We start from the raw sequence: 24,377 nt of genomic DNA, 5'->3' as shown, positions 1-24,377 counted from the left end.
GCACTCGGCGCATGCTCTGTGTCTCTCTCATGTATACAGAAGTGGAAAACAAATCTCTCTCTGGGACAATAACGACTGTATATGACTGACTGTACTACCTAAACCTCACCTCACGCAGGGTGCAAGACGTGTCAAAGCCCTGTATTTAGTATGCATGGCATCACGAAGAGGATCACAAAGAGTAATCTTTTGTCAAAACCTTCTTGATGATAAGGCGATGCGTCTCATGGCCTGCCATCATGCAGACATTGAAGTGTGTGCAGCAGAAGCACAGAGAAGTCAGGGCGTCCAGAGAAACCTAAACTGTGGTGTCTGCAGTTTGGCCTCCCGCTCTGACTTTTGTGGCTCCTGAAAGGGTTTGATGTACCTGCTTCAAAGGGGCAGAGCCCGGAGAGGATGATTAGCTGGGAGCCTCACGCTGCCTCAGCACTGTGTGTATGGAACAGGGAGTTTAAATGTGCAAAGGCAAGGTTGGAGATGATAGTGTCACTGTCTGAGTGTAACTGTCAGCAGGAAGTGCAACTCAGACGAGTCAGTCTTAGAGGCAGCACTTAAGGATATTGTGGGGCAGGAGCAACATGGGTGTTTGGAGGCTGGACTGGGCATGGGGCAGCTTTCATGGGGCGCGGGCAGAAAAAAAGAAAGGTAACTGGAGTGGAGTGTGGGGCACGGAGGCAGGCAGGATTACAGTTAGCTGCAAGCTATCATTTGCTTCCATCTTAGTGAGTGGATGAACGAGGAGCACACCTGTTCCTTCAGGTAAAGCTTCTCATCTCATTCTGCCAGGTTTTAAAACAAGCCTTTTTCAACAGCAATACACCTGTAGACACAGCAAAGTGCTTGAGTGAAAACACTCGATTTGTTCCTGAAGGCCAAGACCCCAAATGTTTTTGAGCAGGCATTATGTAGAGCAGCTAAAGACAGGGAGGAGGATGGCATTATTTTAAGGGGAACTGCTCAGAGTCCCTCTGAGACTAGGTCTTGTGTTGTGTTTAGAACAATAGCAGCTGGTATATTTTGTGGAGCTTACAGTGCCACAGCAGGATGCCGGGGAAGAGGGCTGAGAGCAGCAAAGGTCCGCCCTGTTGAGGGGAGCTGTAAGGAAATGATCTTAAACAGGCAGTAAAAACATGGCTGGTGCTGCAGCTGGTACCGGTGAGGTTGATGCTGAGAAACTGAGGTAAATGATGATGAAGCTGGAGGTATTATGATGTTAGAGGTGGACTGTTTGCTATGGTATCCTCCTCATGACTGCTGTTAGAGTTTGAAAATAACTTTGAAGTAGCCTTGGCTTTGGGAATTTCTGCTGGCAAAATGTTAGCATTAGTAACATTTCTTTTCACTGAGCAATGTTGATTAGCATGCTAATGGCCATGTGGGGCCTGCTTCACTTGATGATGTTGGTTATGTCTCCATTTGTCTGATGGAGAGTTTATTTTGGCTAGTGCCAGTGATGGTGTATTGATTGTCAGCTGCTTTGGAGGAAGGTGTTTACGGGCTGGATGCAGGTAAAGAGGGTTCTAGGAAGGTTCTGAAAGACACTGTGGAGCCTTCATGTCATGGGAACAACCCAACAAAACACTTTTGAGAAAGTGGATCCTGATGAACCCATAGATGCGATTCTGCTTACTGTATCCAACCCCTGCATGTGTGGAAACCTTTGAGGTTTCGTTGTAGTTTGTAGTTTTTACAAACTGTGATGATAGCCGGACATCGCAGATGACTCTGCCAGTCAACCTAGTCATGCCAGATAAATTCTAACCTTTAGCTTAGCCTTAACAGACCGGATATGTGGCCTGTTTAATCGTCCGAGTATCTGCTCTCTTGGATTCAGAGACGGAGTGCAGGTTTAGGTCAGGGCAGAGATAAACAACGGGGTCACCCGTCGGACTGTTCAGTAGATTTAAGACGATGCAGCCTGATATCCAGCGAGAGGTCAAGACGTTATTTAACATTGGTATCTGCGCTGATATGCATCTCTTATGAAAGTGTGCTGCTGTCACGTGTTTGTTCCAGTTCTGGAAATCATGATTTTGTCTTCAGTGACGTTATTTGCTCTTTCAGTTGTCTTGATTCAGTCAATGCTTGCGTGTCATTTTGTCTACCAAATGAAATGACTCTACTTTATTCTTCCCCTCTCCCCCCAGCCTGCGAGCTGATGAACCAGGGCATACTGGCGTTGGTTACCTCGACGGGCTGCGCGTCAGCCAGCGCACTGCAGTCTCTGACGGACGCCATGCACATCCCCCACCTGTACATCCAGAGGAACAGCGAGGGATCGCCGCGGACTGCCTGCCAGTTCAACCCGAGCCCTGGAGGGCAGAGCTACACCCTGGCCGCCCGGCCGCCCGTCCGCCTCAACGACGTCATGCTGACTCTGGTGGAGGAGCTGCGCTGGCAGAAGTTCATCGTGTTCTACGACATCGAGTATGGTAAGTGAAACTGGTTTTCTGGACTGCTCTTCCTGTGAATTATGGGCATTTTGGACGAATGCTGCAGATAGAACATTAAACTGGCTGTTTAACGGTGGTATGTGTTGCAGAGGGCAAACACTCTGAGATGTAGCTGTTCTGTGTGCAGTTGTGAAACTTGTTGAAAAGTGCTCTTTTGAATATAATGATTTTAAACTTTCTGGTAATTTTGACTCTAGCTTTTTGGGTTATATATGTAGTAATATCTCTCATGTTATGTGATATTGCTTGCTGTTACTCCTCGGACGTACAGTGAATGTGGTTTGTGGCTAACTGATTGGTGGCCTGTTTAGAGGCATCAGTGTTGTCAGCTGCAGTGTTTTAGTACCGTTCACTTTGCAGACATTCATGTTGCTGTTTTACTGAACTTTGAAATGATGGCTGTGGTGATATGTGTATTAAAAGGTGATAAAGATAACTGCATGTTTTTACAGTCTTACACTCCTTCTCTGTCTTTATGCGGCAGTGAAAGTTTAACTCTTTCTTTAGAGTCTGGAATACTTTGGAAGCCCATTTTCTCCAACAGTTTGTGACATGGAAACCTGAATGTTATATAACAGTTTTGTTCTCATTTCCCTGGTGTTGGGATGATGCAACACAGTATAGTTGTTCTTTCTGGTATTTGAACTCTGCGGGATACCGGTTTCTTCTTTGGCTTTCAGCAGTGAGGTTACCTTAACATTCTGCATGAGACCAAGTATCACAGCAGGGTGCCGCGACCTCTTCATGACTCACCTGCTCTTTCAGACAGAACTGAAGCTAAGACACACGCTTGTGCTCACACAGGTTTGCTCTTTAGGTGGTAAACATGCTGGTGTTTCTACCTCTGGCAGTGACAGCAGCTCCATCTTTTTTATTTTTTGGTTTCATGATGGCGCCCCCTGCTTTTCTCTGTCTATGTGGACAGAAAGCTTCTTTGCATATAACCAATCAAAGTATTCCATTTTAAACCTATTTGCATGCACCTGATGTTGGAAATTCACTTGGAATACATGTAGACAAATAAATGAAACAGCATTAGGAAGAGCTGCAGGCTGCCTAAATGATTTTCAATGTTTTGTGGCGTTGGAAAGGTTTCCATGACCAGATGTTGCAGCAAAACTTCAGAGATCGACTTTGCTTCCTCTGTATTTGTTTGGAATAGCTTACTTGGACTGTATCTTAATGAAATCACATTAGGCTCAATGGATTTTTGAGCGTAATCGATACAGGATGGTGGCAATTACAATATAAGGATATAGAGCGATGCAGGCATTTAGCTTCTCAGATACTCTTATCCAGAGTGATTTAGAGTAAGTGCATCAGTCGCTTCAGGCCAGGATCTGAGTCCTTTTATAACGAACCAGTGGCTCAGTGAACATTAAGACCAAAGGACAACAGGGAGGCTGCAGAGGAGAACCTTTCTTTTACAGCAGCACATCCTCACACTGTGAACATGTCCATAAATACTGCATCTTTGCAGCTAATATATTTGGAAGTTTTGGAAAAATGCTCTTTCTGCAATGGCAGATGTGGGATTTCCTTTACTTCCTGTCCACCTCCCATCTCAAGGAACATTTGACCCTTACTTGGTAATAGGGTCAAGAGGCATTCAAGTACTTTCATGTAATCTCAACAGCACAGGACCTTTTTTTAAAGGCTCTGTTGTACTTGTGATGTCATGTTTTAGTTTCATAGAAAGATTTCTTTTCTGGAAAGTTTTTCTTTTCATTTTTACCAAAAAGGTATTTTTAGTTTCCCTCTGTTAAAATAGGCCCTCCATTAAACCCCCTGTAGGACGAGGAATGGTTGAATCTGACTCTGAAACAGTTTTCCAGGGTTCTGGACTGTTGAGCTCTGGGGAAATGTGATTGGTGACGGATCCGGATACCAATTTTGAGAGTCATGACAATATATTGGCTTTTTAATGACTTAAACAGAACATAAACAGTTTTGATAGATTTGGAAGAAGAAAATAAACTTGATGTTTTCATCACTGTGTTATTTGTTTGCTCTCTGTGTAACGCTGCAGTGTCTTGGTCGTTGCTGCCGTTGGCAGGATGGATTTTAATAAGGAGAATAAAGAATTAATCAGTGTGTTTGATCACAGGAGCATTTTCTTTTATCAGACTCTATTGTTGGTGCTAACAGTAGCTGGACAGGACGCCACGGTATCTGTTTCCCCTGTTATCCACACATGGAGGAATCAGAAATGAATAAATCATCATAGTCACAAATATGAAGCAAAACAGCGATATCTGTTGTTCAGGTGTGTTTGAGTGGATTTCTTTGCTCTTTTAAAAGAGTGCAGAGTGAGATGAACCCAGTCGGGGGGAATAAACGACCCCTTCTCTGGGCAGATTTAACGGCTGCTGTGCTCTGATGTCAAGCTGCCCCCCAGCTCTGATATGAACAAGTGTGAGTGTGGATGTCTGATCCGGCTCGGATCAGCCGAGACTCCCCCCAGAAAACACCACCGTGTGGAGCGGGCAGTTCGGTTGTGACTGCGGGAGGAGAACAAACGGACCGGACCCTGGAGGCTCTGATAGCGCTCTATCTGGTAAAATGTAATAACATGGGCTGGAAGGGGGATAAAAGCTGGGAAGAGCAAGGAAGACAAGTGCTCATCTGAGGGGAGCCAAAGTAATATAAAACGTGAGATTCTGGAACTGCGGCTGTGCTGATTTGTACCAAAACTGTATCTTGGAGAAGTCAAGGAGAGACATTTTAAAACCTGAAATAATTAAATGCCAAAATTCAACAAAGCTGTCACTTAATGGTGGCATGTTCTTACTCGTGTTAATAACTCGGGGGGTAATTGTCTGGAGGAAACTGATGGATTTTCACTCCCAGCTGAACCAAGCGTAGGTGAAATTAACCCTCTTTGGGCTCCTTCAGTGCATCAAGGAGCTTTTAAGATTGTATTGACATGATTTTGAACATACTGGCAAATAGTTATGATGCTTTGACCTCTGAATCCTCCTTGCAGTTTAGTTTAGGATTAGTTCACCAAAATTACAAAAGCATTGTCTCTCTTCCCTCTAGTGGTGTCTAGCTGTGCAGGTTGGTTTTATTTGTCCAGCCCCTGAGAAGATATATTGTTCTGTAACATTAAGTATTCACAACTAACTACTTTAAGTCATGAATAAGCAGCAATAAGCAGCAGTGAAACTAAATGAAAACAGTTATTCTGCTTCACCAGGTCTGTGTGGGTGCGGTTTGATCAGACTTGATTGACTGGGACCACTGTGATTGGTCCTCAGACATATCTTTTCCACCAGAGCCCCGCCCATTTCCAACCAGTGAGAAGAGCACTGAGAAAAGAAGTAAAACAGTCATGTCTCATCTGATATAACCAACACTGTGTTCGTGGAGGATCATATCACTCCTTGTAGGAAGTTGATTGAGAAAGAATCTCAGGATCTCGAGTAAAGTTTATTTTTCCCAACAAAATATTCATATCTTTACCGTCTGTGTGTAAAAATGCTTCATTTATTATCCAGGGCTTTGCAGAGTTGTCATCATTCTGTTGGGTCACATCCTGTAAAGTGAATAAAATCTTTCTTGGCCCCACTAATGATGCAGGCACGTCCTGACTCCGAAACTAAATGCAGTTGCAGATGCAAGTGTCTCTCTGCACCATCAGCAGTGGCCTCTACAAATGTTTAATTATGTCCATAATATTACAGTTTTAACCGCAGCCAGTAGCTTTTTAATGGGCCAGTTTTTGTTTTGATTTAAATGTTAAATGCAACTGAAGTGCTCACTTCAAAGGTAATTGGCATTTGTCTGTGAAGGATAGAAATGAATGTTTTCGGTGTCTGTGGTGGCAGAGACACGCTGCGCCGCGTGATCCCACCTCGCCACTTACCAATTAGTCGAAGCGGCATCGGGGTCTGTGTCGAGCCGAGCTGAGTGCATTTAGACTGGATGTGTTCCCTCTGAAGCAGGATCTCTTTCTCTGCACGTTAATCGTCTTTACAGCATGAGGACGTTCCGGGTTATACATTGTCTTTTCTTTATATGTCTGCAGGGAGGGAAACATTGAGGTAGAGACAGATGTACGACATGAGGGTGAGATCGAGAAGTTGTATAAAAAAAGAAAGAGTGATGCTGAGGCAGGTGAGGTCAGGGTCGGCTCCTGTACCTGTGACCCCTCAGATGGTGGTGTCTTGCTACAGAGATCGATTTTGAGAACCTTGTGTTGTTCTTTAAACATTTTGGATAAAATCCTGAATCTAAAGCTTGCAGTTTTGGACAGCGATTTAGTTTCAGACCTCAGATTGAGATTAGTTTGAAGTTTTAAAGTAGTAGAGACACAGCGCCATAATTTGGTCAAACTCTCATCAAACTGTGCCATTTTGTGAGTTTTGCAAGTTAATTTAGTTTTACAGCTTGAACTGAGTTTAGTTAAGTTAAGGTTAAGGGATAGTAGAACTTCACAGAGACCTTGAGGTTCTCGGCTCGTCAGCTGGAGGTAAAGGTGGCTACCAATAGAGCTCCAGCTTTACAGCCTGATTCTAGTCCAGCTGACCAGGTCCCTCTTGAGAATGAGGTGAGAGTCTCTGCGTAAAGACAGATTAAATAAAATATAGTCTCGAACAGTTGCTGACAATCAATTCAGGTCAGCAGCTAGAAGCCAAATCAATGAGTGCAGGGGCCCGATAATATGGAATGATTCAGCGCTTGCATGGCCTGTTCCTCCATGTATATTCCCTCAGAAATGGATTTTAACAGCTGATTTAAGAGGAAATCCTCTGCAGTGGCTGTGTTTGTTTGGTGACACCTGGCACATGCCCTTTGAGTTTGAGTTATGAGTTATGTTTTCTATCGCGGAGTTCGTCACGACAGAACAAAGACTTCTCGTCACCATCCGGCTGGTATCGGTTTTCCATTCAAACTTAATTGTCCCAGAGGGCAGATTGGGTTTGTTAAACCACACATAAAGAAAGACAAACCTCTTCTCTGGTCTTAATCACACAACATGATCGATCCAGCACCTCTTGTTTTCCTCTTGACACTAATCCTTTTCTAATTCCTGTCATCCTATATTCTCTGGTCCATTCGTTCATTATCTATTTTTCATGGACTTCATCCAAATTCTAGCGTTAAATTCATTTGACATTCATAAGGATAATGTAGCCTAACCTAGTGAGTGAGCTGTGAGCCTGGAAATAAAGCAGGTGAAGAGAAAGAAAAGAAAAAGACAGACAGTCTCGGGTCATCGTGGTTGAGACTTTCTGTCATTGAAAGTCAACTAAACAAACCACAAACACATTAAAGTTCGGACACCAACTTTGAACGCGTGGACACTCACTAAATCTTCCTCTATCCCCCCGTGTCCCCATTTCCCCCTCTTCATCTTCATCCCTTCCTCCTCGCTCCGTGTGATGAGCGAAGCCATTAGAAGTGTGAGTCGAGCAGGAGGCCCATTTATTCAGATTACAGGCTCATTGTTGAGGGATACGAGGAGCAGATGGGCTTTTTGGTTTGGCTGTCTAGCCGAGTCTGTACGGACCGAGCGAGACTGTCAGTCGGCCGTGATGATGATTAAAGGAGCTCCTTGGAACGCCTCCGTCCTCCCCTCATCCTTCCAAAGCCTCCCAGCTCGCAACCTTCCCCGCTCCATCTTTTAAAAGGGCAATAAGTAATATGTTTGCTGCCTCATAGCACAAAATGACTTGAATATATGTATGTATGGGAGGATGCCTACCAGTTTGTTTGGACGTCCACATGTAAGACAGCAGCACTACAGTGTCTGGAGTTTCTATTTTGAGGTGTTATTGGGGGGGGGGGGGGGGGCTCAATGTGTTGTGAACTTGTTGAGCGTGACATAATGGGGGGTCAGTGAGTTTTGAAGTAGTAGACGTGTTGAATGTTCCGGCGGTTTACAGCAGCATCGACCTGCAGCAGTCACTGAATCTGAGTTGTCTTGATTCAGGTGGAACTGAAGCACCGACGGGGTGAAATAACTCCCCTTGTTTCAAATGCAAATGCACAAATCGGCTTGTGTTCAGGCTTTCTCGCTGCCCACACTTTCCCCCACCAACTTCCTCAAGGAAATTCTGTTTGTGCTTTGTGAGGTAGAGTCACCAGCCTGCAGCTGGCTCCGTGATGTGAAGGAGCCAAATGAATTCACAGCTGGAAATTTCCTCCAGAAGCCTCAAAACTGCAGATACTGTAGCTGCTGTTGAGGCGTCGCAGGAGCAATCTAAACGTCCCAATTGGCAGCCACGTTGGGAGGCCAACGCTAAATTGAAGTGCGGCTGTCTGGTCAGAGCAAACATCGTGGTGACAGTTTGTCAGGTTGATAAGGTAGAGAAATCAGCGGAGGTCAGTCTTGATCTGACAAACTAATGACATAGTCCTGTAGAGTACAGGTATCCTTATCTTTGGTGTTTCTCATTACATCCCACAATTAGTGCCTCAGCAGTGGGTCAGTAAAACGGGTTTATGCCCCGTGGAGAATCAATATACTCATCAAATGTAAAGCAGTCAGCCCCTGTGATTATGAGTTTTGTGTGTAAACGTGACAGTCAGGCCTGAGGAAAGGTCAGAGGTCACCGATATCAGGAGGATTCGTTCTCAAGGGACCTTTTCCTGGAGGGGGTTTAACTCTAGATAGCACTATGGGTAAGTGACTACGTTTGGTGTACTGACCCTTTACTGGGACACACCAGAGTACTTTGTTGTTTATGAAGTGTTTGACAGATGAACTGAATAACTGACCAACATCACTTTTCTTAAGCGTCGCCACTGGCAGCAGAAGGAAAAGAGGAAGTGAGGACGAAGAAAGATCAGCAGCTGCACACACACACACACACACACACACTCACACACTCACAGAGGAGGATTGATTTCGGCCTCTCTGCCAGGGTATCAATATGGCCACCGCAGTGTGTGGCTCCACTGAGCGTGACGCAGCAACTCAGCCGCGTAAAGCTGCAGACTCCAAATCTCATGCTGGCCGCACACCGGCCGGCCGGCCGACCCCTTGGGTGGACGGGCGGGCTGCAGTGCGCTCTGGGAAACTGTGTTTTTCATCAACACCCAATCAGAGGCAGCTGTCAGGTGGAACAGAAGGCTGTCGTGGGGAGAAACGCTGATAAAGACATTGACACGCAGACTGGTGTGTGTGTGTGTGTGTGTGTGTGTGTGTGTGTGTGTGTGTGTGTGTGGGTAAACAAACACAGCACACACTTCTTTCTCCTCTCTTTCTCTGCAACACACACCACCACTGTGGCCCATAAACTGTGGCCTGTGTGGCCGTGGAAGCCCCTTCATGAGGACAGACACATAAACAGCTGTCCTAACCTGACCTTGTCAAAGGGAGAGGGAGGGGAAAGATGATGCGCTCATTGCAAATCAGCAGCGTCTGTAATTAAAGCGGCGTTCAGCCCGACTGCAGCCCTGCATGGAAACACGCTGATCTCTCCTTCATAAAAAAACACATAAAAGTTCAGCCTCTGGCAAGATGCTGTCGGCCAGCGGCGTTCGTGCTAGTGCAAAATCCTGGTCGATGACTTTCTATTGTTCACCTCACGATCGTTGCAGCATACGATAGAATTATAACTTTCCAGAGTTGTAGTGTTTTGGTATCTGGAACTGGTCTGCCTGAAGCGACGCGCTGCATTGTTTTAACGCAGGGCATGTAGAAAGAGATGGATGTGGCTGCATCACTCGCAGTATCACAACCAAAACACCTCCTACGGCCCAAAAATCCTTTTCCCTGAGCCTGGAAAGGCTAGTTCTATTAGCATGACGTCATCCGAATGTAAACCCTCTAAGCCGAGTGGGAACGCATGGCCAAGGCCATCGGGAAACCACTAATGCACATGTGCAGTGGGCTGCACAACCTGAAAGCCAGACAACCTTTTTGGCTCTTGCGCTACACATAAGCTGAATACGTCCGAGGTAGAAACACACACAGCTGCCTGACGTTGGTGCTTTTAAATGCATTTAAAAATAAAAATAAAAATAAATGAATTTGTTTATTCGGCCCTGCACTTCACTCTCCTGATGTTTACTGCTACTGTTGGAGGTCGCGAAATACATGCATCAATCTTATAACATCAAATATTTTATGTTAATAATAATGTAAAGTAGAACGTGTTATTCTGCACACCTCAAGTGCGTTATGATGATGTATGTTGTTACTGGGGGACAAGAGAGGACAACAAACAGAAATAAATGGTCTCCTTTAAAGAGTTTGGCCTGATGGGGGCGCTGTAGTTTCTTCTGTGGAGACGTAATGTTTCTAGGCCAGTTTCTTTATTTTTCATCAGGTTATTTCTACAGTTTTAAAGGGAACTGAGTGGATAAAAGGTAATGAAAGGAAAGGCAACAGGATTCGGTGTTTCAGTTTTGAAGACGTTTTGTTTTCTCATCTTTCATTCATCAGTTCAGAGCTGATGAACATTTGTACAGCCTCCATAAACTAACCAACTAACTACACAGACAAAGAGAATATGTTTGATAAGATAAATTCATTATTGGCTTTGGTCTCTTTAGGGGGATTGTAGATAAAATAACACCAGCCTCATCCATTAAATCCAGTAAATGCTATCAGTGTATCACAGAAAAGTGAACTTGAACAATCGATGTCTTTCCCCTTCAGTGATCTCAAAGCAATGATATCTCGTGTTTCCCTTCTGCCGCCGCTCTGTGTGACTGAAGCATACTGTGCACTTCTGTTGACATTTTATAAATGTTTCATCACTGACTAGACTGATCTGATGAACAAGAGCTCTCAAGAGTAGTAAGATCTCTATCGAAGCAAGACCGCCTGAAAACATGAGATTAAAATTAAAATGAATAAAATCTGAAATATTAAAATATGAAGTTACCAAGAGGGAAGAAACGAGGAAGGGGTGAGCAGAGTGAATTAAAGAGAGGTGAAAAGGGCAGAGGAGGAGGAGAAAAGAGGTGGATTAGCTCCAGACAGCATGAAGAAAAGCTCTGCCTGAGGCTGGTCGCTGTTAGGATGCATTTCTATCTCCTCTGTGAAGAGCTTGTTGGCCTACTAAATGTGCAAATATGTGTGCGTTGGTGTGAATTGTTCTACACGCCTCCATCCTTTTGAGAACCAGAGCTGTACCTTCATACTGATGAATTAAAGGGCCGCTCCACCAATTTCACTTGTCAAAGTCAATTCTACTACTCAGCGTATGAAAATGTCTTCTGTGGCTCTTGAGGAGAAAAGAAATGACCCTGATGGTGTCATAGCGATGGCATCAAGGTTATCTCAGCTTGTAGCATGTGTGGACGAGTCTATTTACCTGGCAGGGTCTTATACTAGGGACTAAAACTAGACAAAATGTGACAAACAGAAGAAGCAAACATGAACACAATAAGGAGGGCGGATGGGGAGGCTGGGAACATACATGCAGTAAAGGCAGAGTTGGTACAGAGGCTGTCTGGACCACATCTAAAGGGCAACAAGTCCTACGAATTAAAAGACAGAATACCTCATCTGTCCATGTCCCCTACAAAGACACATAGAAGTGCCCCTGTGTTGAATGAAGTCGAATGTGACAGTGCTCTGGTTAAGGTTTGGTTAGGGATCGATTGTGGTCATGCATACAAGTAACCAACGCTGACTGTTGGATGGAAACAGGAAACAAACAGCGTGATATTTTATTGACTCATCCTTCCACCCCGGCCTCCTCCCTCTGTGCAATTCACTCTATAATAAAGATAAAACTGAAAACCCCCAAATTCCTAGACAAAATGCAGGGGACATGGCCTCAGTGACCTCAGGAGTAGCTAGACCCCCGTCAGGTGTCACCTTATCTAATATGTAATGACATGTTGGCTCTAAAGTCATCTCTGAGTCTTCGACCCTCTTCTGCACCTTTTTTAACTGAACCAAAGAAGGTAAATGTTCTCCTGCTAATCCTCCAAACTGTAAAATAATTTACAGGATCCGCTTGCCCGTCTCCTGAGAAATACATTCATCTTATTTTGAGACGACTAAATTCTGAGCTGCTCCTCCTAAACTCCCCCTGAGGAGGAGTGAGGAGCAAAAGCAAAGATCAATCACAGATGAGTGATTCGGGGGTAAAGAGGTGAAGAAGAGACACAGGAGGCAGAAAAGAGGACGGCGTCGGGGAGGAAGGGAAACTGAACTCCTCTCTGATGTGGTTTCTCTGTGAACCTCCCGTGCAGCCGGATTTATGTCCACACATAATGAGAAATCAGATCAGACCTGGGAGAAAAATCACCCAGCACATATGAGCAGTGTTCACAGTGACGGAGAAGCTCAGATAATGTCTCTCACAGTAGCAGAGACATAAAGGCGTCTCTTTGTCTTTAGACGAGGACGCACAGCTCCATGTCCTGAACTTCAGGACGTGTTCACATGTGAAATCAGGCTCCTCCAGGTGACGCGTGTTAACCAGCGAAGAAGAGTTTGGTGTCACTGTGACGCAGAACTGTGGAATTCAGTTCAGTCAATTCAAGATCACCGAGATTTAAACCATGTCGCCGGGTTCTTCTGGCACACATTTTAGCCTTCTAACTTTACCTAAACAGCGGTTTAGTTTCAAAGTGTCTGCTGATCTTCATGTAAACCTGCAGGTGAACGTGGTCTGACCCCCCTGAGAGCTCGAGTCCTCATGTGTCTTTAAATTCTGTTGTAAGTTTAAATAATTAATCCAGTGATTTACGGCGTTTGACTGTTTTGAGCCACTTCTTCTCTCGGCCTCCGTAATTAGCTTTTAATTACAAAGGAAATTAATGGATGCTTCTCTGTCAATTGAACTCGCTGTCAAACGGCCCCCGTTCACCCCTCATTGGGCTAAACTCTCCAAGAGGATTAAACCGGTCTGAAAGCCACTTAGAGAACCTCATGTCGCTTCATACATATTTAAGGCAAGACAAAACATTGTTAGACATCGGCTCATTGGTTCTCAGCTCGTTAGCTCTCAGTTTGTTGTGTCTCCATAGGAAGTAATGAAAACACAACGATCCCTCTGATGGACTCGGAGACTTTGGCAGCTGCTTTTCTGGATCTTAACTCTGGAGTTTTTGACATGCACGTAGTGGAAAGGTCACAAAGTTACTGACGTGTATGTACAGGTCACCGGGTGTGTGTATTTCAGCTTTGAGTGTTGGTTGAGGCTTGTGTTTGGGATATTAGTCAGGAAGAGAAAGGTGGTTTGATCTGAACTGGGAGGTCCGTCACTCAACTAATATGGCCTCCGGTACAGCATGACGTCACTTAACGGTGTGTTGTAAATGACCGTGAGATTACCAGAACAGATAGTTATGTTTACGTTGATTCAAAGATAACGTGCTAAAAACGATTGAATTATTATTCAAATAAGATCATTATTTGATGGATGTACATTTTTAGCTGAATTTAATCATAACTAGTCATGTTTATTAGCAAATCCCAGTAAGTGCTTTACAGGCCCCAAACAGGTCAATCTGCATCAATACTGCATCAATACTGCATAAGGTCTTTTATTAAATGCACTCAAACATAAGAAAATGCCTTTAAAAGGACGCCTGGTGTCCTAAACAAACAGTTTGCATCTTGCTTTTGTCTCTCTTCCTGTTTTCAGTGTTTTTTAATTTGTGTGAGTGGAAGTTTTTGAAGTCATGCCGTCTATGTTGTAGTCATTAATTAATAGGGCGCTCAGCAGTATGTTTTGGAGTCATATTGTGTGGACACCTGCTGCCTCCATATGTAGTTCACCCCCCCCCACCTCCTTTTGATGTCTCTGTTAAGATGTTTTCTAATTGGCTGCTGATGGCAGCATCGCAGGAAGAAAGCCGAGGTCACAGGGTTTGTTGCCCGTTGACGTGCGACACTTTATGCTGCTGAGTTTGCGCTGCTGCTGCTGCTGAAATGCCTCTTTACTTTATTCACCATCAATGCAGGTTTAACACCTGAAACAACTTTTCACCAATCGAGCCTTCAAATTCTAAAATATTGCCTCAGTGTAAAGGCAATGAATTAACGAATCATCATGCTGGCAGTTCAACCTGAAACCTCTTCTTGCTTCAGTATCAAGCTGCAAATATTTCTCTGTCTTTCATCCTATTTGTGTAAAGCCTGGATGACGCTTGTGGGCTGTTTCTCCCTTTAAGACCGCTGTCACACCTGTGGAGGTTGCCATAGTTACTCAGGCCTTTGATCAGAGGATGGGACGTTGACGCTGCAGCGTCTCTCACTGTCTTTAAGAATCGACGGTGTAGTGCTGTTCTCAGCCTGTTCCTGAAGTATAATCTGTAGAGATTAACAGATGCTAAACTGTGTTAGTGGTGAACCCAATGATGTTAGTAGTTCTGAGACGCCCCTGTCTGCTTTGTGTACTTTTGGTTTGGAGCTGGTTTGGCCTCTTAGCCCCTATAAAGGGGGTCTTAATGTTGCTCTTGTGGCTGAATGGGAGCAAATCCCTGCAGCCAGGCTCCCAAATCTGATGAGAAGACTGAAAGCAGCAGGATGGAGGCTGTTATAGCAGCACGTTAATAGCATGGGAATCACATGTTCAGCTATCACATACGGCTGTCATGTCCACGTGTAGTGTGAGCTCCTGTGGTTCTCAGCTTTCTAGCGGTGTTACAATCTACGCATCAATCTGCTGGCTCTTGTTTTCCATCTCCCTGGAAAGGAATGTCAGCTAAATGTCAATGTAAATTGCTTTCGGTCCCTCTGTTCTCGCCTGTAACTTGATATAAAGTCTTGTTGGGAGCAGAAGTTGAACAGCGGTCAGTGAAATGTCAGGGAGATCGAGCTCTATCAGCAAACACAGATGAGTCTCCGGCTGTGATTTGAAAAGATGAGCTGAGTGGTCTCAAAATCTGTTGCCCACTAGAACTGACTTGTTACCCATCTTACATCAGGGTTTATTAAAGAAGTGTGGCTTTGTGAAAAGAAAAAACGTTCTATTTTTATTCAGTCATGACACACAGTTTCATCAAGTGTCCAAGGTTCACTTCACATCTTCAAGAAAAGCTCAGGATGAATGTTGTCATCGGTGTAGCAGCTGTTTTTCACCGATCTCACCTTGACTTTTCGACTCCACAAGATAAAGAAGGAGATAAAACAACTAAAGCAAGGACCCTGGAGTCATCCTTGAGCTGAATCCTTGCTGACTGCGGAAGTTCAGGTTTGGAACAATCAGTTGATTACTTCATTAAATCTATCAGCTGAAAATAAATCTTACATAAAGTTCGAATTCTTGACTTTTAAAGTGACATTTTCTGTAGTTATCAACTGAAATATCTCAAAATAATCAGCCATTGTAGTTTGTTCAGTTGAACCTAAACATGGTTGTGATGACCATGATGTCTGACTGAAAGCTCTGGAAAAAGCTGTTATTGACTCATTAACTTTCACACTCAAATCACATACTGGTGATACCATTTGCCAAATCTTTCTTCTCGCCACGTGGTCCATTTAGTAGCTCTTCCGGAGCTTTTGATCGTATCACACAACCCTCCTCAACAGAGGAATACTGACTTCCGGTCTCAACTTCGGTCAACGAGGATGTAAAGTCGTTGAAGCGCTCCGTAGAATTAGCACATCAATCATCCATCTGTTGAGGAGGATCATGCAAAACAGTCAAAAGCTCCAGAACAGCTACTAAATGGACCTTGCGCTTTTCTCCCTGAACAATGAGGATTTCTTCGTCTGATCAGTTTGTCGTTTTGGACATTTTATTGAACGTGAACAACATAATTATTTGCAGAGCTATATCGCCCTTTTGACCTCTGACCTCACTGTGGGCCGGATAATGAAGTGTCATCATTTTAAGGTGGTCGAAGTTCCCAAACTGCACTGGAGTTCCACGAATCCTCTTCTGCGTGAGCGGACGCAGTTCCCCGATGGGGTGACGCAGATTCAGAAGGACACGATGACGAAGGCGAACAGGAATAGAAGAGGGAAGCGCAGAGAGATGGCAGAGTGCTTTCACGCTTGATTTCTCTTTCTTCCTATCTCTTATTTATTCAGTGACAGTGGTACCAACCACAGGAGGCCACCTTAAAAGACTCCACTCCGGCTTCAGGGGCATTTTTACAAGCCAATGTCCAGTAACGTTCAGCTAAATATTCCAAAGATATTCAGGCCTCCAATCGACGGCTGGCTGTCTACCAGAGCGGCCTCTTTCCTCAGAGGATGAATATTTCCTCAGCTTCACTGAGAACACTGCGATCTGGGAAGAAGGGCAATAAAACCACACATCCAAAGCTCTCCTGATTTTCACGGTGAGAGCAGAGAGCGGTTTGTCAGAGCTCAGTCGGCCAGTTAATTGTGGCTGCTGCATCCCGAGGACGCCCGGCTGCTTTTAACCTCTCACGACAGGCCACCAAAATAAAAGCTTTTAAACTTTTTGGCCAACAGAAGATTTGCTTTGAAATGCTTTTTCACTCCATTACTTTTGAACACATTCTGACTCGTTAAGCAGAGCAGGAGGACAAGTGGACGGTCTGCTGGTCACCAGAGTTGACAGATCCCAACCTTTGTGCGTCTTTTACTAATAAACTCACATAAGAGTTCTTACAGGACCCTCTTGGATATAAGATGATGTGGGATGATCTCCAGGGTTGAAGGTTTTCCTGTGATTTTAGTGTGAGTGTGTGTGTGGTGTGATTATAAACAACAACAAGTATCACAACTGATAATTCATCAGAGTGTCTTCATATCTGGTGACATGTGTTGTGTTGTTTGTCTGTAACTCGTTGTTGTTGCTGCTTATCTCTTGAAAGACATTTAAGTGTATTGTTTCCTCTTCATCCCTACCTCACTTCCTCTTCCTTCTGTCTTTCACCATCGTCTCTCTCTCAGTTTCACCTCCCTCCCCTCTCTTCATCTCTGCCACTCTCTTCCTCCATCTTACTCTTTGTCTCTCCAGCTTTCTGTCTCTCACTTTCTCTCCATGTCCTCCGTCTGCGTGGGACAATCTCTCACACCTCACCTTCTCCTCTTTGGGTTTTTCTAAAAATAGACGTTTTACTATAAGAGTGATGGAAGAGGCTCTCTCTCTCTGATTGGCTGCTCTGATGCTGTAATGTGATGTGATGAGAGAGGAGAGTCTTGTAGAGCGAGATGACGCACACTGGTTCTGTGTGTGTGTGTGTGTGTGTGTGTGTGTGTGTGTGTGTGTGTGCTCTCGTCATTGTTGGCTACACTAAAATGAGAAAAGAAATTGACAAATGCTTCAACATTTGTCTTCATTTAGTGCTCTCTGTGTCTCTTTACATTACATGCATGTATGTAGATGTTGAATGGGCCCCGGTGGGCGTTCACTGTGACACCTCCCTGTCCGTCCTGCTCCCCCGTCTGCGAAAACTATTATTCACTGAAATGTCTGTATGCTTGTCTTTTCAGGCGTCTTCGCTTATTATAACAAATTGATGCCAATTTGATCAATTCTGCCCCCCCAACGCATGCAGGGTTTTCACTTCATCCACAGATCAGAGAGGCTTTCCCAATTTGTCCCGCAAAATAAATAACAAGCATTTATATCAGTTTTGAACTTTAAAATGTTAAAAATAATAGCACACGTCTGGCTGGGGAGAAACTTGAAAGCTGGTCGGTTGGAAGAACATGACCAACGAAACTGTCCCCCAAGAAAACCACAGCAAATATATAGATAGATATATATATATATATCTATCTATATATCTATAGATAGATAGATATATATATATATATCTCCTCCCGGAGATTTAAAGAGCAGGATGGTCCCGCTGGGGTTCACTCATTCTGAAAATCAGTTCTTTTCGCTCTCTTCTCTTAGTTTCATCTCTGCAAAGTGGAAAATGTTCAGCCGTCCATTTCACAAAGTGTTCCTCTTCAATCCCCCCCCCCCCCCCACACACACACACACACACACACACTCTTCTTCCCACTTCCTGCTCTTGTCACAAACTGACGCTCTGTGATTGGTCAGGACAGGGAGGGGGAGGGAATCTGAGCTCTGCTGTGCTGCTCATCATTCAACAGGACTGTTACGGCAATATTTCATTTTTAGGATTGTTGCACCAACATGCTGAAGTATTTTGTTAGATTCACCGGATTGGTTGAAGAGCTGCTGTCAGTTTGATGCAGTTTACTTCTCCAACGATGAACTAGGATTACTGAAAGTGTGAGAATTACAAACAGTAAAGGCCTTATTGCTGTCAGGGCTTCTGCACTCTGTTTCCACCCGTGGATACGTGTATGAGATGGAGGCAGAACAGCCTCCGTCTGTTCAGCTCTGTCTGACCTTGGCTGCTGTCTCTCCTCACCCTCACAATGATGTCTGATGTTTGTTCTATATGTTTGGATCCTCGCTGAGCGCTCGGCTGCAGCGTAGTCCGGTTTGAAGGCCGCTCTGAGACAGGAAGTGAAGACGGAATGATCAGCCTCAGTGTCTCTTTTCTGTCTCCAACATCTGGATTGATAATTCCCAGTCTTAAAGTCAATCTGTCCTTCAGCAAGTGCGAAGTTTAAAACTACAATAACTGACATATTGATACATGATCATGATCATTTGTAGTCATGTTTGTGTCCACCTGCTGAATGCGAGTCCAACATTCGCCCTCCTTTCAGCTTTTGGTGTCTGCCAACTCAGGAGGGAGATATGCGGCTCTTTAGCTGCTACATGCTCCGCTACGAGGGAGTCAACAGAACATGGTCAGTTCCTCTGGGCCGAGATGCACGTTCTGCTGCATTAATAAAACTAGAAAACTAGGTTTTATTTTTGGGTGCAAAATGAAAGAAAACAGCGAGCTCTGCTGCACAGATTTAAAACATGTGAAGATGCCGTCGTGTTTTTCACGCTCGCTGCAGAGCCCCCAGTGGAGTCAACAGCATGAGTTTAACTTCCATCAAGCCCACTCGAGACAACCAGAGAGGGAGGAGGGACAGAGGGAGATGATGGTCCTGCTGTGGAAGTAGGAGTGTGTCATATTGGTAATGGGGCCCCCTGTTGTTCCTCCATCTCCTGTGTATGAGTGTTTGTTCCCGTCAGCATTACTCTGATACAGCACCATCAGGAACACACACGTCCACAAGCTGCTCCACGTTTCCAACATCAAGGTGTAACTGATGCAGCCGAGAAAGAGGCTTCAAAGGACAATTAGGTTCTCTTCTCAGCAAGACCTGAAACAAAATGAGTGATTCTGCAGGTTCCTCTTTCACTTTATGACGCTGGATTGATTGGACTCCATCCTCCCTGTTATTTTCACTTATATTTCCCAAACAAACCCGGTGTTCAAGCATATTTCAGTTTCCTGCTCAGAGACGGTGGACCGGAGGTGCTCGTGGTCACGGAGCTCACTTCCACGTGGCTGTACAGGGTGGAATAAGTTGACTTATTACACCTAATCACATCAAGGAAGTCATAGAATGAAAAGAAAATCACAGGAACTTTGTAGAATGTTTTCCTTTGCTGTTAAAATGTGATAACATTAACAAGGGTGTCATACAGGTCACATGGTAATATAATATGAATTCCTATTGAACGAGTTGAGGATGATAGTTGATGTTGGTGGGTCAGTGGAGACCTGCGAGTGTGTAACCACGGTGATACCAGCTGTCTGGAAGCTGTAGCAGCCCCCCCCCTTTCTTTGAATACACACACCGACACACCTCAGTGATGCTCTCTGGTCTCCCCAGTAGTCAGGTGTGAGGGGACGGGGTGAGTCAGGTCAGGCCGCGGGGCTCTCTGAGCTCCAGTTTTAGATCTGCTGTCCTACTCTGAGTCTCTGTGCAGCGGCGTGAGAGGAAGACAGAGCGCCGTGCAGCGGGAGGGGACACTGCTGCTGCAGGGGGAGACGTCAACTGATTTCTCTGAGGGACACTTTCTCTCTCTTGATCTGAGCTTCAGGGACATTTTAGAGGAGCAGCTTCGCTAAGATGTGAAATAATACAAAAATGAGTGCATATTGATTGAAAGAAGCTGTGAGATTAGTTTTATCTTCTTTGCCACGGCTGGAAACTGGCGGCCGGCCAGACAGAGGAGACAGCCCGCTCTCTCTGTCTGTCCCTCTCTGCTGATGATGTCTTTAGTCTTTGGCTGTAGTGGTTTGCGTTCATGTGTTTTTCCTCCTCTCGTTGGCTGTGAGGTGACAGCAGTCTCTCGTGCTTTAGGCTGCTGACTTTGATCAGAAAGTCACAGCGACACAAATATCACAGACTTGTGAATATTGTCAACAATTACAGCATTTTACGCAATGATTGACGTGGTGCGCAGATCGAATATCTCTCTTTATACTGTGTTCAGCCCAGTGCAGCACCACAGAGGCCTTTGAAGAGAGACTGTCCAGAAGTGCTGTAATACCAGTCATTGCGTCTCTCTGTGACGGCAGGCTTCCAGTTCTCAAACTGTACCGACCATTCGGAACAGGTATACTCCCTTTTGTCTTTACACGTGGTTGGACAACAGTGGAAACAGGCCGCCTCAGGCTCCCCCTGAGGACTGATGGCGAGGCAGTATGGCTGAAAATCATATCACAGTGTAAAACACATTATTATAACAGATGAATTTAGATAAGAACATTTTCTAAAACAATAGCAAAACACGATCCCATCCTCAGAAAACATTCCATTAAAAGTCGATAGAAAATGAATTATTGCTCAGCCCGACATGGAGCGGTGTAGAACTGAGATCTTCTAAACTGGAAACCCTTTCAATTAAGGTAACAACATGAGCTTCATTCTGCCCCCCCACCCTCACGACATCCTTGACATTCTTCTCCACTCTTGTGGTTAAAATCTGAGCAAGGTGAAGTTGTGCTTTTGTTCTTCTGTCCACTGAGCCGCAGAGTGTTTTCTTATCAGTGCCGCCTCATGTTACGCTCCGCTTCCTGAAGAAATCTCCTCCAGTCACGTCCACGTCTTTTTATTCAGCGCGTCTCTTTTGCCTGGAACACTTGGAGCTCGGTTAGTTTCTGTAAAGTTTAGATATGAAAAATATAATTACAAACAGCATCCATCAGACAGGACGGAGGTAAACAGACTGCCAGTGAAATCCTGCTGACGTGCTCCTTTAGAATATTCTGACAGATTGAAATAATCAGATAGTTTGAGTTGAACCTTCAGAGGAATCGGCAGCCTTGTGTTTCCATGCAGCTGCCTTCAGGAGGTTGTTGTTGTATCGTACTGTGTGAACAGGGAATAGGGAGTACAGCAGAAGAGTTATTCAGAGCTTACACAGCATTACCCAGCTTATGTTTACAGCTCAGAAAATACGCCCAGATATAGAAAGAGATAGACGTGGAGCTGACACATGCTCACACAATCCAATCTTTCCTTCTGAGAGGCTGAAGGCAGCGGCTGAACTTTCTCTTGGCCAGCGTTGGAAATGTTTAAATGACTGATGAATGTAATTATCTGCACTGAAAACGTATCTTTCATGCTAACTCAACGTGATATCAGGAGATGATTTCAGCGTTGAAAAGCTGCTGTCAAATGAAACATTGATATCTGCCGGGTTTTTTTATTATTGACTCGACGCTGATATCAGGAATAGATTTAACATTGAAAAAGTTACATCCACAGACTTCAGAATACACACAGGATGTTTCATTATGAAGGAGAAGTGGAGTTTCTCCTCATCTGATAAAGGCTCGTGGTGCAGACTGCGAAACCCTCTGAAACAAACTTTGGGTTTTGGGTTATAAAAATGAAATGAAATGTGAAATCTGGACTTTTTCACCTTGCTCAAAAACACAGAGACAGTGTTCATTCAATATTTAAAGCAATAATTCAATCAATACCTGTAATTGCTTCGGTGTTCAGGCCATGCTCAAAACCATTTGAAGCTCGTTTTAAAGCCACAAATCAAGTAGACGTCATGCAGGCTGTGTTTTAGGACATTTAGCCACAGCGTATAGCAGGAAGCCAAGGAAACGTAATTATATCGTGTCACTGTGAGCTCTAATAACAACAGAACTACTGACTGGGCACAAAACCAATTAGTGTTGATCCGTCTGCAAATGAAGATTTGAGAATGCAGAGAGGCAGATCTTCGTGTCGGTTTCGTGTCAAAGCAACAACATAATTACAAGTAATGCTCATTAAATTGGTTTTTACCAGCAGCTCCACATTAAGTCATATGATTGTTGGACAGTTTGGGTAAGCGGTGCTGCACACAGAAAATCTTTTTCTCTTCTCTGTGTTCACTGTAAACTCTGATAGAAGTGATGGATTAATGGATGAATGGATTGAAAAGCCAAATAATAATAAGCAACTTACTGAGTGATGAAGATGAGGCTGAAGGCTAACGTCCTGTTCAAGTGGCTGTACTGTGGTAAACATGCATGCAGAAAGTGAAATAACATAACAACAATACAAAGACCAGACGTCCTTGGGTTGGATTTCACTCTCTTTGCGTCTTTATTACTGTATCCGGTATCACTCCAGCTCAGCCTCATTGCAGTGTAAATAAAGCAGGAACTCCCCTGAGCGGAGGATGTGATTAACATCCCTTCATATGTATCTGACTGCCTCCGCCGCCCCATGGAGGTAATACGTCTTAATATCATTTAATAAATGTATTCAGCAGATATCTGGAGACCACATTAGAATGAAATTGCTTCAATTTAACATGGTTAGACCGTCCCCGCTGTTTATCATCTGCATACTGAAGCCTGATACATTGATCATGATTAGTTTAGATGAATGGTCTGTTCGGAGACGATGGGGAACATCTTCATGATACTCGCTTCTAAGCTGTACGAATGGACTCTTACAGACGTCACAGTGGTGGACAAAGTAATGGAAAACAGCTCCCAGAAGAATGAAAACTAAATATGTTGACTCTAAAATAATAAAGACGATAACTGGAACGATATTTCAGCTTTCAGAGTAACGTGAAGCAACAAACAGAGTTCGGGAAGGGCCAAAACGTTTGTGTTGAGGTAAACCTCTGAACACTGAAGGTCCACTGAGATGAAACTCTGCAGCTGAAAAGCAGCTTCACACAGAGAAACAACTTGGTGTTCAAACTTTAAGCCCTGAGCTGTAAGGAAGTGAAAACAATATGCTCTGATCACTGAAATATATACAGGAATCTCTCTTTGTGAGGAGTTCCCTTCACTTTTCATTGAGTTCCTGATTTGTCATCTCGGCATTTTCCCTCATCTGAATGAATTCACGGAGGAGACATCTTCTCATGGGGAACTCGTATCAAAGTGTCCTGGTGCCGTGCGGCTTTTGAAGAAAATGTGTTCTCCTTATTCTGCCGGAGCAGAGATCATTTTACTGTGTTTGCGTGCATCAGTCACAGCTGAGTGTAGCTGTGCATGCTGCTGTATAATGTGTTCCCATCTGTTTACATGGACATCAGTAAACAGGACTTCAGATTCAGAGTTTGTTGGGATCCCTGGAGAGTTACGATCATTATATCATCACATAAAAACTAAATATGGCCTAAATTAATTATCCATTGATGATTTATCATCAATTTCAAGTGACTGCAGTTGATTTCTGTTGTTTTCTGAGTGGCAGCAGGTCAGAGGACAAACGGAGCAAAGGGAGTAAGTCATATACTTGTTATAACTTTAGTGAGTGTTGCCTGTAATGGAGCTATAAATCCTATAAAAGGCCTTTATGTTTGAAAACTCTGAAACTACCACAGAACATTAAATTGAACTCGACAGGGCTGCCAGTTTCATCACAAAGAAAATGACTTATTGAATGTAATTGGTCGATGAAAGTGTTTTGAAAATATTTTACAGCGTTGACCTTTAATTGAAGGTTATGGTTTACGACCCATCTGCTATCAGACGAAAAACAAGCGTGCAGCTAAAGTTCAGGCAGTTAATTAATCATTATTTGTGTTTCTTGAGTGGAGAACGATTGGCTCGGGGGGGGGGGGGGTTTCACAGCAATGAACGCAACCAGCAGAAGTGATGCTTCGCATGTCAATATGGCTGCTGTGTGATAAAGTGAGGAACAGTCGTCAGTGACCAGAAACAGGCTGTGAA

The 24,377-nt window shown here is 44.2% G+C and overlaps 1 protein-coding gene across 1 annotated transcript in view; it reads left to right on the top strand.

Moving 5' to 3' along the window:
- The window catches only part of LOC139303175 (glutamate receptor ionotropic, delta-1-like), a 362,737-nt gene that overhangs the window by 210,067 nt on the left and 128,293 nt on the right, over positions 1 to 24,377 (top strand). Inside the window, exon 3 of the mRNA XM_070926903.1 lies at positions 2,148 to 2,432. Within this exon, the coding sequence (XP_070783004.1) occupies positions 2,148 to 2,432 (285 nt within the window). The remainder of the gene's footprint in view (positions 1 to 2,147; positions 2,433 to 24,377) is intronic.

This window comes from Enoplosus armatus, chromosome 20 (genome assembly GCF_043641665.1).
Source record: "Enoplosus armatus isolate fEnoArm2 chromosome 20, fEnoArm2.hap1, whole genome shotgun sequence".
NCBI classification, from domain to species: domain Eukaryota; kingdom Metazoa; phylum Chordata; class Actinopteri; order Centrarchiformes; family Enoplosidae; genus Enoplosus; species Enoplosus armatus.
This window is presented reverse-complemented; position numbering and strand designations above follow the sequence as displayed.